At 35.0% G+C, this 18,869-nt stretch overlaps 1 protein-coding gene across 1 annotated transcript in view; it reads right to left on the reverse strand.

The window, feature by feature from the left end:
* Positions 1–18,869, reverse strand: part of LOC141543149 (sodium-coupled monocarboxylate transporter 1-like) — a 39,864-nt gene that overhangs the window by 14,022 nt on the left and 6,973 nt on the right. The window contains exons 3-10 of the mRNA XM_074268049.1: positions 16,965–17,016; positions 16,459–16,526; positions 15,527–15,681; positions 14,312–14,452; positions 11,145–11,274; positions 10,396–10,484; positions 5,552–5,664; positions 1,213–1,280 (exon numbers count right to left, since the gene is read on the reverse strand). Coding sequence (XP_074124150.1) covers positions 1,213–1,280; positions 5,552–5,664; positions 10,396–10,484; positions 11,145–11,274; positions 14,312–14,452; positions 15,527–15,681; positions 16,459–16,526; positions 16,965–17,016 — 816 coding nt within the window. The remainder of the gene's footprint in view (positions 1–1,212; positions 1,281–5,551; positions 5,665–10,395; positions 10,485–11,144; positions 11,275–14,311; positions 14,453–15,526; positions 15,682–16,458; positions 16,527–16,964; positions 17,017–18,869) is intronic.

Raw genomic sequence — 18,869 nt, forward strand, 5'->3', positions numbered from 1 at the left:
AAGTGTCAGAAAGGATTAAAAAAACAAATTTAACAATGACCATATTTGACAAATAGTGACAAGTACTAGTCATAAATATGAACAGAAAGGTATGCTACTAGGAATGCCACTCCAGTATTTTTTTTCAAGAAAACTCCAAATGAGTTAATAACTGAAGAATAATCAATTGATGAGATGGCCAACAAAACCTGCAGCTTCTGAGACCATCCCAAGATTCATGTTAGCATCAAGGCCCCTATTTTAATGAATGATCAGGCCTGGCTTTCCAGTTACAAAAATGCATTTCAATAGCCTGAGTGAACCAAAAATAGAATATATAAGGTATAATTTGTCCCAGAAGTACTTCAAATTCAACATGGTAGGTCTCTATTTAATAGAGCCAAAACTCAATATTTCTTCCCAAATCTATTCTACTCTTCTAAAATTCCCTGTTTCTTCTGAAGGCACCAAAATTCTTCCAGTTTCCCAATTTTGTAACCCAAGCATTATACTCAATTTCTCATTCTTTCCTTATTCTATATGGCTAATCAATTGAAAAATCATACTATCTTTACTTACACAACATTTCTTACATTAATTCCCTTCTCTCCACTTACATAGGCTATCTTCATCTCTCACCTAAATTATTACTAAACCCTTGTAATTGGTCTGTTTGTCCCAAATCTCTGCCTACTTCACCCTATATATCTCAACAAGAGTAATTTTCCATAAATACTGACATAACTATATCACTTTCCAAAACAAACTCTATCAGCTCCCTATAGCCTCTGGGATAAATTAGAAATGCTTCTGATTAACATTTAAAGTCCTTAATCCCAATCTATTTTTCTCACCTCATTAGATATTGCTTCTATAATCCAGCCAAGATCATCTCTTTAACTCTCATCTTTTTACAATTTGCATTTCCCTGAAATGGACAGCCTCCTACCCTCTACCTTATAAATGAGTTCCTCTTCCTTCAAGAAGCATTCTACCATTGCTTTCTCTGCAAAGTTTTTTCTCCTTCTTCTCAATTCCTCATGAATTTTGAAAAATTTTGATTTTGAAAAAAGGATCTGTTGCTTTGTGTTAGTATTCTCAATACCTACCACAATACTTCACCCTAATAAATGCTTTTTGATTGAAAACTAAAGTTTAAAAAAAAAAAAAAGAACACAATGGTGACTGCTCATCACTGTTTTCACTATAGGACTGTAAGAGGTCTATTCTTACCTGTAACAAAACCCCAATAAGAGATGCTAGAGCTGCCATTCCAATGCACAGAACTCCATACAACACACCTGGGGGAATAAATTGAAAGCAGTCTTAGATCCCAATGTGCCTAATTAATATTCCCAATGCAATAAATTCATCATAGTTTTCAAACAAGTTGATAAACAGTCTAGTCCATGGATTGCCAAAGAGATCAAAGTAGGCAAAAGGGTTAAAAATAGAGTGTATTTCCTAAAGCAAAAGCAATGTACAAAGTTGATAAACAAAACCCTTGTGTTGTGTTTAAGGATTAGTTGAAACACTAGACTACATCAAGTAAAGAATCCCTAGAATTAACTGTGGAGATCATAAGCCTATGAACTATTATTAAGCTAATCCTTCACAAACATTTGTGCTTAAGGGAAACCTTATATAACTTTTTTTAAGTTTACCACTAACACAGTACTTCTATTCAGAACTACTTTGTATAACCGGATGGCTCCAACACACACTCAAAGAATTTAATATAGAAATACTTTAAAGTTAACAATCTTTAAATACCCTGTTTTCTAAACAATTTTAATAATGTTTTTAGTAGTAGATATCTTATGTTTTCTTCTGTTCTGGTCTTTTGCTTTGCTCCAATGTTTCTTGTTGTCACATTGAATTAATGATCCCTCAGATTGTCAATACCCCTGTATTGACTACTGGTCCCTCACTGAGATCATCCTAAAGAGTAACTCCTATGAAGAAGTCAGCCAACCCTTTTAACTTTCAACCAGTTGCCACATACAGAGCAGACAAGTCAACCTACCTGAAGCAACAAGACACCCTGAATGCAGCATGTTCCAGAGAAGTCAAAACCACTAGTTCTCTTCATAATCTGATAGAAGCAGCCCAGGACCTTGAACCCAAGAGCCTTGAGCAATAGCAATGCTTTTAGCTCAATGTCTGTAGCCATCAATCATAGAAGCAACATCATGGAGAAGCAACTTGAGGGCTGCTCCTCTATGAACTATAGCCATAGCTACTGAAGACCAGAATAGAAAAGTTTTGCCATCAATGGGATGTCAAAAGATTCACTACCAGAAGCTGGTATGAATTTATCAAAGAGTAGAGCATTAAGGGAAAGGCATTATCTGCTTTGCTGCTGTACTCTAAGTACAATGGAACCATCTGAACTGGAACTGAAAACTTCTTTACATGTTATCTCCTCTACTAGAATTGAAGCTCCCTAAGGGGAAGAACTGGCTTGCTGTTCTGTTTGCATCCTCTGTGCTTAGCATAGCAAGCCCTTAATAAAAAATTTTAATTTATTAATTCTTTGCTCCACTCTAATTTTTCAGAGAATTCACTATTGGGTAAAGTTTTCCACCATCTTTTCTAGGTTATTTATTCTCTTTCCAAATATTCTAATTTCATTCAATTTTATTTTGGCTCTTCTTTCATTCTTCTATTTAGAGTCTTTGTGTCGACCAATCCATTCTTTTTTCCCTCTGAAATTCTGTTTGTAAATATTGCACAGTTATTTTTTTCTGAGATTTTATTTTAGGAATGTTAATTCAGCATATTTCTCAGATATCAACTTTAATAAGATATACAGGATCCTAGAATATGCTAAGTGTAGGCTCACAGTTACCAATATCTTTCATGAAAAGATCATTGACTATCTACTTTAGAGTGATATTCCCAGTGATCTACAACTGTTAGGTTTTGCCATCTGGATAGTATCTTATGAAAATTTGGATACTACTAAACATTCTGGTATTTGGTTTACAGATGTCTATACCCACTGTATACTTAGCATACCCTGATAATTCCCTGCTGAGTTTAATTCTGTCTCTGATGAGTCCTTGCGAAATGGGAAAGTCATATTGTCCAATTAATTCTTATGTATGGTTTATGGTTAAAAGTTGAGGAAATCGAGAATAGAACCACTAGAGAAATAATGAGTATTATTACACATTGGAACTAAGATAAGATATCCCTGAGATGGAAAGAAGATAGTCAGAGATCTAGAAAATATGTAATTTTAATAGAGTGGGGGTGAAGGAGCTATCATCTTGAGTCAAAGGATAAGTCTCAAGCAAGAATATTTTAAACTTTTAGCTTCATTTCCATATATAACTTATTTCAGATGTTTTGGCACAGAAAATACTTTCAAGTGCTTCTGATAATAGCCAGTTTTATTTGTCTGGTTTCTTTTATCAATTGGCCTTTGGCTCCATTGTGACTTTCTGAGCAATTTGTGATTAGGCAACATCAATGACTGGGGTTTGAAATTTTACTCATTTCATCTTTGTAAAAAGTAATGAATATCTTATTTTTTAGTCTTTAGAATGGATATTGGAGTTACTTGCAATTGAGCATAATCTGTGATTTTAGTCCTGATATGGCTGTGATAGGATTGAGACCAAGGAGTGGAATGATGTGAGCTTTATTTGTTTTGCACAGGCCTCAGGTCCTAAATGGGCTAGTATTGTTGTATGATAATTTTGAAGTACATGTACGACACTTAATTATGAAGACCCAAATTCTCTTGGGGGGAGGACATATAAACCAGTGTCAAGAGGAACCGTAACTTCACATTTGATAAATGAATGGTTTATCACCACTCAAGTTGTTGTCACTGATTCCCATAGACGGGAAGCTGGAACGTTATACATCTCTTTTCTTCCTAAACATTATTTCTATATCCTTTCTTAGTATTTATATTTAGCAAATAATAATAATAAAATTATCTGCCTCACTGATTCAATCTCTCCATATTGGGAACCTACATTTGGGTCAGCTTGTACCTGGCCTAAGACACTGGCATTTCAACTTTCAGTGTCTTTCCTAAATAATACATCCTTGTAGAGCTGCCCCCACCAAAAGCATCCAAAGACATTGACTTCACTGTGTATATTACCCCATTCAAAAATTTTCAATGAGTCCTTATAATCTCCAGTATAAAATAAAAACCTCTTAGCCTGATATTAAAGACATTGTGGGATCTGACTATCTTTCTAACTTCATTTCACATTCCTCACTTTCACATTCTCTCTGTCTAATATCTAGTCTAACCTTAGCAATCAATCAATCAATATTTATTAAATGTCTACTAGGGGTCAAGTACTGTGCTAAGCAATGGGGGTACAAAAAGAGGCAAAAGACAGTGAGTGACCTTAAAAAGATTACAATCTTAAGGGGGAGGGAACATGCAAACAAATCCTGAAAATAATTAAGAGAAGGAAGGTACTGGAGTTATAGGGTTGGAAAAGGCTTCTGCAAACAAGCTATGTACAGAATAAGTGGAAAATAATTAAGAGAAGGAAAGCACTAGAGTTAATAAGAGCTGGAAAAGGCTTCCTTTAGCAGGTGAGTTTGGAAAGTCAGTAATATGAGTTGATAAGGGAAAATATTGTAGGCATGAGAGACAATCAAAGGAAAAAGTCCAGAGCCAAGAGATGGAGTGTCTTGTTCATGGAACAGCTAGGACTCTTTCAAGTAAACTGACATGGCTATTTCGTAAGCTAAAAGTTCAACTTCCAGCCTCTGCACACTTATAGGGACTATCCTACATATTAGAATGCACTTGCTCCTCATTTCTAACTTTTCATCTTTTAAAGCTAGCTCAGATGTCACCTGTTCCCTGTGATATTGCTATAATTTAGCATAGAATAGTGGGAAAAGTTGGCTTGGAAGATATGAATTCAGATTTTTGCCTTGCTAGGTAATATTTGTGTGAGTGAATGTAACTGAATTTGCCTAGTCTCTCTGAGCCTTAGTTTTCCCATCTGTTAAAACAAGGGGAGTATAGGGAGGAGGGAGTTGGACAAAATGACTTGAGATATTTAGCACAAAGAAGAGAAGATTTAAGGAATTCATGGTGATTCTACTTAATTACTTGAGAGTTTGTAAATGGAAGAAGGATTAGAATTTCTCTAAGTACAAAGGGCAAAACCAGGAAAGATAAACAGGAATTCTTAAAAATGGAAACAGAGGCTTGCTGCTCTTATAATTAGAGTTATCGGGGGAGTAAGTAATGTTTCCCCTCATTTAAAGTCTTCAAATAAATACTGGGTTACCACTTACTAGGTAAGCTACAGAGGGTATTCTTATTTAGTTACAGGTAGGACCCTCTATCCAATGAGATCTCTTCCACATCCGAGAAGCTACAATTATTTGATATCTACAGCAACTTTTATTTCTAAATCTATGATCTCTTCTTAATACAAAAATAGTTGACCTTCCTAAATTCAGCTAGACTGAATGTAGGAATAAAGATTTTTGATATAGCAAACATTCATCCATATTTTTAATGATCTATATGAAAGGATTTTATATATAAAATTGTAAAAATTCAGTGGTCACTTACTTGTTCCTTTCAAAAGCCAAGATTGAGTCTTTTCTGAGAGTGACCGAAAGTGAGGTTTGATGAGGTCTTCAATCGTTACTAAAGCTAATGCATTGATACTGGAGGAAACTGTGCTGAAGGAGACAAGTAAAAACCTAATTACTTTAAAGCATTTTAAGAAGACTTTATTATTATTATTTAGTCATTTTTAAGAGAATGTTGGCCCCTTGTAGAGTTGTCTTGGCAAAGATACTGGAGTGGTTTGCATTTTCTTTTCACCTTATTTTATCAGTATGAAATGTGGAAACCAAGGCAAGCAGGTTAAGTGACTTGCTCAGTAAGTAAGTTTCTCAGCTAATAAGTTGCTGAGGACTTATTTGAACTCAGGTTTTTCTGACTCCAAAGCTGGCATTCTTTCCACTGTGTCACCTATTATGAAGACCAAAGAAATAAAGAGGAAGTTGGAAAACAAAAAATGGTAGTAATCATTATTTGTAATTCAGTTCATATATGAATTAATTTCTTTAATTCTTTGCATTTTTCTTTTTTGCCCAAACATTTCTTATGTCGTATGAGCACAAAGCAACAATTAGGCCATAGAGTTGCTAAAGAGTATCATTAGCAAAATCTTCCTAACATTTTTATCATCTTTGGAGAAATAAAAAAATCAAATGAAAGGAGTCCAAAATACACTCAACAATGGAGACATAGAAAATTGGGGAGTACCAGAAACATACACAGTTTAGTTAGTGGAGCACCATGATCAAGTAAAAGTTAGAATATCCTGGCAAAGAACCATAGCTAATTGAGCTATGGTTACAGCAAAAAGGGTAGATGTGCTCTATTTTTCTGCCTACAGACAGATGTGTTTCTCATTGTAAAGCATTTCTCCATAGTTTTTCAACATAATAATATCTAGTCTACCTACAATTGTTGTTACTTAATCATTTTTCAGGTGTGTTCAACTCTCTGTGACCCCATTTGGTTTTTTGTTTTTTGTTTTTTTTGGCAATGATGCTAAAGTGCTCTGACATTTCCTTTTCCAGCTCATTTGACAGATGAGGAAGAACAATACCAAGCAGTAAAAGACAAACCTAGGCTCCTAATTCCACAAATGAGATCATTAATATAAAGTTGGAAGACATCATACTTTACAAATAAGGAAATCAAGTTCTAGAAAAAGCAAATAACTTGACCGAGGTCTTATGGGAAGTAAACTGAAGAACAAGAATTTAAACTCAGGCTTCCTTATTACTACAATGCTGTTTTATTTTTTAAAGTATTGTAGTACCTGATTGAATTCAATGTAATTCCATAAACACTCATTGAGGTCCATCCACAAGCAAGGCAGCATGTAAGACATTAATGAAGAAGAGACAGAAATGGAAAATAGTTCTTACCTTCAGGGAGTTTACATTCTAATGTGACTTTGCTAATGCTACCCTCATCTTACTGGAAGACTATATTGTATCAGGGACTTTTAGAGATCATCCAGTCCAAATCATTTTAGAAAGAGAGAGGAACACATGTAACAAGAGACAGACTTGGTTTTGTTTTTTTTTTTTTTTAATCTTCTTTTTTCAACTCAATTCTCTTTCTATACTCTGAATTCTCTCTCTTCTGGCTGAAAAGAGATAATCATGATGAAGACAAAAAGATTGTGAAGTTTTTTTTCATCTTTATAATGAAAGAACTAGTAGTCCATCTTCCTTAAAATATGTTATAATTTTATTTGAAGAGTAAAGATGGAGAAAGGGGCAATGTATGATTTTACTAGAGAGAAAGTTTCTTAGCATGCATAGTATGAAAAGCATTGATTACGTGTAAAGGGCTAGAACTGAGCAATGCACTTGGATAATGAAGCACGTGAGACTAATTGCCAATTGGACGGTTCCCTATTAACTTGTTTGAAGGTTGACCCTCCCCAGCTGTTCTGTGCTGACTTGATTGGTGGGACAAAGAGGGGGAAGTGACTTGTGTGGGAGGAGTAAGAGAAACTTGGGTGGTGGAACTCACGCTCACTTGCACTCGTGGCCTGGCGTTGGAGGCGATGGTAAAGATCTAGAATAAAGACATTTAGTGATCCTGACTCCTGCTGATTTCTGGGAAGATAGAGTTCCAGCAATTACGTAAGCACTCGTTGACATAATCAGTGCTTTTGGAGCACAAGTTGTTGAAGAGTAGCCCAAGTAATATGCACAAACTATGATTGCTAGAATATTTCAAAATATTTTAAAGTTCCCCTACTCAATAAACTCCACTGGTTCTCTATCATTTCCATGATCAAATATAATATCTCCTGTTGACATTCAAAGCCCTTTATTAGCTGCAACTTACTTATGCCATACTCCCTATCACATAGTCTTTCATCCAGTGACTCTGATCTCATGCTTAGTCCACAAACTATTCTACTTCCCCACTCTAGGAACTCTCTCTCACTGTCTGTCCCTCATACCTGGAAGCTCTCATTCCTCCTCTCTATCTCCCAGCTTCCCTGGATTCCTTCAAGAATCAACTAAAATCCACTCTTCTGCAGGAAACCTTTTCTAACCTCTCTTAATTCTAGTATCATCTATCTCTTAATCATTTCTATTTAGTCTATATTTTAGCTTGTCGATATATAATTGTGTTTGCTGTCTCCCCTTTCTTTTTCATCACAATCATCAATGCATGACTAACCAGGGATTTCATTGAAATAGAAAAGAATCCCTTCCAAAAATACAAACAATACTTCTATATTCTAAAGTTCTAGAAGCATTGTCTGAGGTAGAAAGAAGTTGTGATTTGTCCATGATTATATAGCTAGAAAGTATGAGGCAAAATTTGAATCCAGTTGTTTTAACTCAAAAACCAATATAAAAACCAATACAATCCATCATGCCATACTGCTTCTCTCTTTTTGTCTCTCTCTCTCTCTCTCTCTCTCTCTCTCTCTCTCTCTCTCTCTCTCTCTCTCTCTCTCTCTCTCTCTCTGTCTCTCTCTCTCTCTTTCAATCTTTGTCTCTATCTGTCTGGCTTTCTCTCTATGTGTATTTCTCTATCGCTGTCTCTGTCTCTACCTTTATCTCTTTCTGTGTGCTTCTGTGTCTCTGTCTCTCTCTGTTAGGTTCTTACTAAGTGCTAAGTCGGTACTTAACAATTCTCTAGCTCAGAGCTCACACCTTTAGTTCAAACAAGCAATTTCATTAGTTGAAGTAAATTTCCCACAAGCCCCTGAAGTACACCCAAGCCCATTCTCTGGGAGGATAAAAGAAGAAGTTAGAGTCTGGAAAGTCAATTCTGGATTGAGTCAAGGAGAAGACATCCCGTGGATTCGCAAGTCCAGCAATCCCATACTTTTGGAGGGGAAGAAGAGGACAGAGAAAAAGATTCAGAGAGAAAAGAAACCTCCTCCCAGAGAAGGATTACAATTGAGAGACAACAGGACCTTTACCTATTGGTGCCCACAACATGGGGCAAGGACTTTTGCTTATCCTGACAAGGACTTATTGTGTCTGAGCCCTTCAGAGGAGCTAGCCCAGACCTTCACATCTCTCTGTCTCTGTATCTCTCTCTGTTTTTCTCTGTCTCTCTCTCTCTGTGTATCTGTCTCTATCTCTCTGTCTGTCTCTCTGTCTTTCTGTGTGTTTCTCTTTCATACTTTCTCTTTCTGTATGTGTGTGTTTCATTCTGTCTCTATTGCTTTCTGTGTGTGTATGTGCTTCTCTGCATATGTTTCTCTGTGTGTCAATCTCTGTGTGTCTCTCTGTATCTCTCCCTCTCTATGTGTGTGCACATGTACAGACACACACATGCACATATATGTATAGGTATGTGCAAAACTACATGTGCACTGGCAACAAGACTATACGAGGATCAATTCTGATAGATATGGCCCTCTTCAACATTGAAATGATTCAAACCAGTTCCACTTGTGCAGTGATGAAAAGAACCATTTATACCAGAGAAAGAACTGTGGGAATAGAGTATGTACCACAGCACTCTCTCACTCTCATTATTTGCTTGCTTTTTGTTTTTTGTTTTTCTCAGTTTTTCTTTTTCTTCCTTCTTGATCTGATTTTTCTTGCACAACCAGGAATATATATGTGTACACATATTGGATCTAACATGTATTCAACATATTTAACATGTATTGGACTACCTGCCATCTGGAGGAGAGGGTAGGGGAAGAAGGGAAAATTTGCAACAAATGTTATGCAAGAGTCAATGTTGGAAAAACTACCTATGCATATGCTTTATAAATAAAAAGCTTTAATAAAAAAAAGAAATATTCATAGGCAAGGAAAATATTTCAACATATTGACCAAGTATGGACATGTATGCCTCATTCTACATTTCTAATCCAGCACCTCTTTGTCAAGAGGTGGAAGATGTGCTTTATCAACAGATATGATTGTGTTACCAAGTTTTTGAAGTCTTGTCACATGGAAAAGGGATTCCTTGCAATAAAATGTTATTTGTGGGGGAAAAAATATGTGTATATCTGTACATGAATGAAAAATTATTAGATTACCTAGTTTTGGTAAATATCAAAACTTTTTGAAAGTTAACAATGATGACATTTATTTATTATTATTGAAGCCTCAAAGAGAATATGGTAACATATTAGATAAAAATGATGATGATAATAATAATTAGTATCATATAGTCTTCACTATGTGCCAGGCACCGTGTTAAGCACTTTAAAAATTTTATCTCATTTATCCTATGGACATCAATGATATCACAATTCTTTGAAGTATACAATAGAATAAGTTTCATTTTTATTGTTCTTATATTTAAAATCCAACTTAACTCATGAAAATATGAAAGTCATTGCAAAGCACTCCAAAAATCACACTCCATGAATTACATAAACTCCATACCTCAATGTTCCACCATATACACATGCCACAAAGAGTCCAGGGAGTCCCGGATGATCTTGTAGAATATCCATCACTAAAAAGGGCATAAGCTGAAAAAGTCCCAGATTTACTTATCAGAAAATAAGTTTCCAACTGATAAAGGGGATAAAACAATTTCTCAGTCATCTAAACATTGTCAGAGAATGAATTATTTTACATAAATAAGTGAGATAATTGTTTGGCTCTATAACAAAACTTTATTTCTGTTTGTTGATTGATTAAAAAATCTTCAATACTTCTCTATGACTGTGTGATTTCCTCATTGCTTTCCACCAATCTTTATATTTGCAATTAAACTAATTTCTAAAACACAACTGAGATTCATCTAATTATTGTCAAACACATTATTTATACATCCTCTTAAAATTTGTCTTCATGTTATAATTTTGTACCCAAGATTCCTTTAGTAATAACTTTGAAAGTGAAAATTCACTAAATCTTTAAAACCAACTCTTTTATTACAGCTTTTAATTTTCAAAACATATTCATGGATAATTTTTCAACACTGACCCCTGCAAAACCTTGTGTTCCAAATTTTCCCCTCTTTCCCCTCACTTCCTCCCCTAGATGGCAAGTAATCCAATGAGTTTCTAGTTTTTCCACATTTTTTTTTGCTTAATGTGTAGGATTTTTCTGAATAAGCATGATCATTTCATAATATGCTTGGTTAATCTGACAAATGCATTCACGAAAGAGCAACACTACTGAACCTGGTCTGGTGCTGATATTTTCTTTGAAGTCCAAGGATCACAGTTATGGTACCTTGAATAAATGGCAAGCCCACAAAAAACAGTACAGGCAAGAATGATCCATTGTCCTACAAGATTTATATAAAGAGACCTAAAACAAAGAATAAAATTCAATCATTGAACCTAATAGGTAGCATTATGTAAGTGTTAAAAAAAAAAAAGCAAAGTATTGCCATTTTTGCTTCCATAGTTACATAAAGTAAATACACATAATCATTTAGTTGGACCAAAAAAAGTGGATTTTGCTCTAATTTAACAATCTTTATGACATCAGAAATGTAGATCATATTATAGCCACTAAACTTGGAGCCTGAGAACCAAGATTCAAGATCTTTTTTCTTTCATTCTCCACTACCTGTTTTCTTTTGATGCAATCATTCTGGAGAGCAATTTGGAATTATACCCAGTAAAATTGTACATACATATCCTTTGATACAGTAGTACCATCACTAGGTCAGTATCCAAAAGAGATTTTTTTAAAAAGGAAAAGGAAAAAAATTGGTCTTTTTTACAAAAATATTGATAGCAGCTCTTTTTGTGGTGACAAAGAAGAAGAAATGGAAGGCATGTCCATTAATTGGGGAATAGTTGAACAAGTTGCTGTATATGAGTGTGATAAAATACTACTGTGCTATAAGGAAGGACAATCAGGATGGTTCCAGAAAAACATGGGAAAACATATCAGCTGATGCAAAGTGAAATGAGTTGAACTAGGAGAACATTGTACCAGGAATAGCAACATTGTATAATGTTCAATTATGAATGAACCAGCTATTCTTAGCTATTCAAGACAATTCCAAAGGGCTCATGATAAAAACTTATATCCACCTCCAGAGAAAGAATTGATGGTATCTTAATGTAGACTGAAGCATAATTTTTTTCTTTATTTTTCTTGACTCTGGGTTTTTAAGGGATTGTTTTTTTTTTATTTGTGTTTTCTTTCATAACATGATTAATATGGAAATATATTTTGCATGTGGCACATGTATAATATGTTTCAACTTGCCTTCTCAAAAAGGAAAGAGGGAAGGGAATGAGAGGGAGAGAGTTTGAAAAATTTTAAAGAATTTTTGAGAATTTTAGAAACTAAATTTTTAAATGAATATTAAAGATTATTATTACATGTAATTTAAAATATTATTTAAATAATTCTACAACATTACAAAGAACATTATCATACAACATAATAATGAAACAACCAAGTTTTTAATAAAATATTTGATTATTCCAAACATTGTACTTTCATATATAGTGTCAAAAAAAAAGTATCTCCTCTAATTTTCTCTTAAATGGATACCTGGATACTTTGGAATTTAGAAGGCACAATGGAAGATGGAGAAGAGTATTCACTTCCATTTTGTAAGGAAATAAGTGCAGGTATTTATGGTACTCTTCTATTCAGATCTACACACCTGCACTTACCACAGTCACATTCACATCAGAATCACATTGTGATTACTGTAATTGACCATAGTGTCATTCAAGTAGAGCCACCTGCACAAAATAGTTTGTGATGTTGCCATGGTAATCAACTATAATCCCTAGGTGGATTCTTTAGCTCAAAATGGTTCACCCTATCCAAGCCACTAATGTTAGAAAACAAGGAAAGATGTCAGTCTTTGGTCCAGTGATTCTACCTTTTTCAAATGATTCACTGAAGTCCTCTAAAAGAAAGTTGTTTGCTCCTGAAAAGAAGCACTAAGTATCTGAGGGAGGTTTGAACTCAGGTCTTCTTAACTCCAAATCTGGCACTCCATCCACTGTGATAACTAGCTGAAGATATTGAAATCTTTTCCTTCTCCCTCCTTTAGAATTAAAAGCAATCTAAGGGTCATCTGTTCAAACTATTCAAATCACAGATGAGGAAACAAGTCCAGAGAGGTAAGTTGTCCAACACCTATAGTGACAGAATTAAGATCCAAATCTAAATCCTGGGCTCTGAGCAGTATATCACATTGTCTCTCTAAAGCCTCGGTGTTGAAATGAATGTAATTGTAATTTACATGTAATTGAAAAAATAAAATACTATTGAAATTTAAAAATAAATAAGCCTTCATGTCACAAAGGGCTCAATCCAAATTTTACCTCTAGCTGTGTAACCTTAAAGTTTCTTAGCCTCATTTCTTTCATCTGTAAATTAGGGGCAAAACCTCTAGTACCTGTTAATGTTGTTTTGAAACAAGAGAGAGATAATGTGTAAAGCACTTTGCTAAAATTAAAATGCTTCATGAAAATCAACTTATCATCATTTTGTCCAGATCTGTGATTTTATCATTGAATAAAAGCCAGTGGCACAGATGAAAAATTTGACTGTAAATGTTGATTGAATGAATATAAATGAACAGAGAGCCCTGAGCAGTGAAGCGAAACTTGTCCATGATCTCATAATTGGTAGGTATCAGAGTAAAGCTTTAAATTCAGAAATGACTTCATTACCAACAGGTTATACACCTTGCTGCACTGCCTCCTATCACTACCACCATCATCATCACTATCACCGCCATTATTATCATAATTACCATTATCACCATCATCTCAATCATCCTCAACATCATCATTTATCATTATGTTACTGTATTATTATATTATTATGCTATATTATTTATTATTTCAATTGTTTTCCAGTTGTCTCTGACTCTTTGTGACCCCATTTGGGGTTTTCTTGGCAAAGATACTAAAATGATTTTCCATTTCCTTCTCTAGCTCATTTTACAGATGAGGAAACTGAGGCAAATCAGATTTATTAACTTGCCCAGAATCACATAGTGTCTGAGGCCAAATTTGAACAAAGGAAGAGTTTTCCTGCCTCCAGACCTGGTACTCCATCTACTTTGCCACCTAGTTGCCTTATTTACCATTCCTTCTCTAGCTCATTTTACTGATGAGAAAACTGAGGCAAACTGGGTTAATTATCTTACCCAAAGTCACATAGCTAGTAAGCATCTGAGGCCAGATTTGAACTAAGGAAGATGAGTCTTCCTGACTCCAGACTTGGTACTCTATCCATTTTGCCACTTAATTGCCCTATTTGCCATTTTGCCACTTAATTGCCCTATTTGCCATTATGCAAAGAGTGAAATAGAAAAACTGAAAGATATTTAAAGGCTGTTGATACCCAAGGCTCTTACATTTTTGCTTGGAACCTGCTTTTACAAGCGATGTACCTCTGAACCTGGGATTGATTGATGCCATAGATACTGGTTGATGTGAAGGTCCCCCCGATGGTGATTGTCCAGAAGCTATACCTTTGTAAAGGATTTGGATTGAAGCTAAATGAAAAGAAGGGAAAGGAAACAAAATATCATACTATTGCACTGAGTATAATACTGTAGAAACTTTTCATATTTAATTCCAATGAAGTAAAAAGTCATCCCTTAGGAGATTGAAACATAAAAACCTAAAAAAATGAAAGAAACATAAGGTCCTATTCCTGGGTAGCTAGATGGCACAGTAGCCAGAATACTGAATGTGGAGTTAGGAAGGCTTGAGTTGAAAGCTAGCCTCAGAAACTTACTAGCTTTATGACTTAAGGCAAGTCACTTTATCTTTGTCTGCCACAGTTTCCTCAACTGTACAAGCCTCAACTGGGAAGCTTGTAGTGAGGATCAAACAAGATAAATAAGGTGTCCTAAAAGTTCTAAGATAGTTCTAAGATTTAATGACTTCAGGAACATAAATACTACCAATAAACAAAAACTTATAAAGTTAATCATTTAAAATTTTAAAATACTGGTATTTCTTATAAAAATTCAATAGAACTACCATCTTGTGCATCACCTTGTGTTGATTTTTCAATACAGCCACTACTCTAGTTGATTTTTGAACTCTGTAAAACTTTCTTTGACTGCTTTCAGAGACTGAAAATATTGCATTTGTAATAATCCCAGCCTAAAAATTATCCCAAACTTATGGCACTGATCCATACACAACATATTTTACGTGAAAAAGTCTAATGGAGTTAAATTAACTAAAGTCTAATAGAGATAAATTAAGATTAGCTGATGCGACCACAACATATTTTACGTGAAAAAGTCTAATGGAGTTAAATTAACTAAAGTCTAATAGAGATAAATTAAGATTAGCTGATGCGACCAATCACTTGAGCTCCTCTACTTATCTATTGATCTGAGAAAATGTCATCCAGAAATTGGCAAATCTCAGTGCTTAATAGAAGATGCCCTTTCTTGTTAAAATTAAAATTTTAAATCTATCATTCAAAATTCATAAAACTAAATAAGTGTAACAGAAAATTAATTAAATATTCAAATACCACACACACACACACACACACACACACACACACACATTTACATATGCACAGGCACAGACAAATGAAAACTTACTCCCAGAAGTTTAATCTTCCTCCATGATAAGAATCATTTAGAATATTGTCGATCCCACCTTGAATCTCAGCAGCCTTTATGATCACAGACAAAAGTCCTGCCACCATAATTCCAACTTGGAAAACATCTGTCCAGATGACAGCTTTGAAACCACCCTTTGTTGGGGAAAGCACATTTAAAATATTACCATTTTGATCATTGGCTCAGAGGACATGGAAGGAATCTTTGAAATTACCTAATCCAAAATCTTAAATTTACAAATAAGGTCAGAGAGATTAAATAACTTTTCCAAATTAACATATAGTTAGTAAGTTAATAATATACTAGTATGGGGCATAGCCAGGGAATAAAAGCCAGTCTTCTGGCTCCATATCCAACAGAGGGAAAGGAGAAAGAGGAATTGCCCTACTGTCTAGCTTGGGCTCAGTTGGCTCAATCTATCACTCCAGTAGACTGTCTTCATCCTCACCCAGGTGTGACAGACCTTTCCTGCTGAGCTTTTAAGTTGCATTGGGCTGGAAAATTGTTTCAACCTGTCCTTTTATGGGTTCTGCTACTCCTGAATTTGTTTAAAGACATTATTTTAAAACTATTTAAAGGAGAATTTGGGAGAAGTCAGATTTTTCTCCACCGTCTTGGTTCTGCTTCTCAAGGGTTCCTCCACTATATCCTTCCTATTAGATCAATATATAGCACTGTATCAAGATCCTAACTCCCTCCTGAGTATTCTCACCCCACTCTCACTACTACCAATGTAGTAAAGAAATCATCAAATACTATGAGGAAATCTAATTTTTCCTTCTGAATATTCCCATCTTTCTTGTGTAATTAAAAATGTATGGGCAATCCATTTTCTGACAGTAAGAGGGACAGTCTGAGTCCTAGAATTTTCACATGAGACATGTACCAATAGAAATAAATGGCACTCATACCATTGTGCAGTAGAAAGTGCAGACCACTCCTGTGACAATGATTGCACCCCAAAGATCAAATCCTGTGACTGAAGAAAAAAGAGGGAAAAAAATTAATCCCCTTGAAATATATACATTTCAATTGACTCTCAAAAATCACACCCCAAAATTTCAGTAAAATTTTTTTTTCTTCAATAAGAGTTCACAAAACAGATATATTGTTGAAATAGGGTTGGATTTGGAGGGAGAGTATCTGATGTCATAGCCTGGCTTTGCATCTAGTTTTGGTGTGATCTGTCAAAGCTCCTCCCAGATCCTTCTTTGAGGAGGAAGTACCACATCATCATTTCACACATGGCTGCTCCCCTATAATGCACCATTGTCTCTAGAAACACATCTTCCTGTACCATCATTTCATCTCTGAAATTCACACCTCCTCAATACCTCCTGTCCCTGGCACTCCTTCTCTCTGGAGACATTTATTCAAAATTAACCATGTGTAGGCCCAAAATTGTGCAAAAATTTACCTTGATTCAAAGCCAGAGCTGGAGCATAAATAACAATCCCAGTATACAAAATCTAGAAAAAGGAAAACTAGAGTATAAATTGTGAATATAAAATTAAATACATAAAGACATTTATATTACAGACTTTTTAGTGTTCACATTTATTTTTCTCCCTCTTCCTATAATTGAATTTTTTGGGGTATAGACAGAAGGAAGAGCTTCTCATGTACACCCCTAGTTCCCTATTATAGGTCATTGAGTTTCATCTGTTTAGAACAAGCAGTTTCACTATGTGAAAAACACTGATTAATTTGTATCCTTTGTTGATTTAATGCTTAATCAAAACCCAAGATAAATTTATACGTATAATCATCTCCAGACCACACACTCACCTCATCCTTCTCCTACAAGAACTCAGCACCCTGGACTCTGATTGTCAAGCTTTCATCTTATCCCCTCAGCCATTTTCAAACAATGATACCTGAAGTGCAACCTCCACATCCCCCTGCTCTTTCTCTTCTAGTCCCTTAAACAGGTAAGTGGTTTTCTCTTATTGGAATGTAAATTTCCTGAAAGGTTTGTTTTTTTGTTGTTGTTGTTTTGTTTTGTTTTTTGTCTGCTCAAAGCAATAAGTTGCAGAAGGTCAGACTTTACCCAAAATGAAACTTTCAGAACTTGGAGCTGTCCAGCGGTTAATTAGTCCAGCCAGCACTCAGTATAATACCCAAAACATAGTAAGTGCTTTTTTTCATTCATTTATCAATGACAATAGATCATCAAAATATGCTGTAGCTTCATCTAATTCTAATTTTAATAATAATAATATTTAACATTTATATACTGCTTTAAGGTTTGCAAAGTGCTTTACAAATACATTTTATATTTTCCTCCTGGCTGACCGCCTTTCCCCACCTCACCCCTTTTGGGTCCCTTAGAACTTTAGAATTTTTTCTTATTTTGGACCCCAAGGTCCATTTGGGGAGGTTCTGCAGCATTCCTCCTCCCTTCATGGTGATTTTATGGGTCACTTTTCTACCTTCTTTCTGTTCCCTTCTATCATATTTGGAAATGTGTCGTAATAAATATTTAAATTTGTTTAAAATAGCTTCTAGTTATTACACAGATATGTTTTATGATGTTGCAGTAAAACTCTCCCAATTCTGAATATTTTCTTTTGAAGTATTATTTTAATTTTTTTGTACATGAGTCTTATCTCCCTTACTACATTTCGAGTTCCATAAAAGTAATCTTCATGTCTTGTTCTTCTTTGCATTTATTACAGTGCTCCATACGTTGTAGGTACTGAATACATATTTTTTATAAAAAACATTATTTCTTCAAGAGCTTCTGAAGGCAGAACACATCTGAAGAACTGTAATCATTTCATGACAGCATGTTTCATATCATTAGGGGATCAAAAGAACTAGGGATATTTAGCCTGGAGAATAAAAATTGTCAGTAATGGCAATGGAGAGGAGTGATAACTGAATTCAAGTATCTGAAGGGCTGAGAAATGGAAGAAAATTTTGATTTGTTTTGCTCCCATTCCAGAAGGCAGAGTCCAAAAAAAGTATGGAAGAAGACAGGATATCAGACTTTACCAAAGGCAAAACTTCCATAATTGGAAATTTTGTTATCCAACTCTTCATGACCTCATTTAGGGTTTTCTTGGCAGAGATACTGAAGGAGTTTGCCATTTACAGCTCATTTTATGGAGTAGGAAACTGAGGCAAACAGTATTGTGACTTGCTTAGGATCACACAACTAGTAAGGCTGCATTTGAACCCAGAAAGATGAGTTTTCCTAACTCCAGGCATGGAGTTCTATTCATTGCACCACTTAGCTGCCCCAGAAGTATATAAACCACAAAAAAGATAGTGAAATTACTGTCATTGGAGGCTCTGTGGGGAGACTGGATGACCACTT

The sequence above is a fragment of the Sminthopsis crassicaudata genome, chromosome 5 (assembly GCF_048593235.1).
Source record: "Sminthopsis crassicaudata isolate SCR6 chromosome 5, ASM4859323v1, whole genome shotgun sequence".
NCBI lineage: Eukaryota > Metazoa > Chordata > Mammalia > Dasyuromorphia > Dasyuridae > Sminthopsis > Sminthopsis crassicaudata.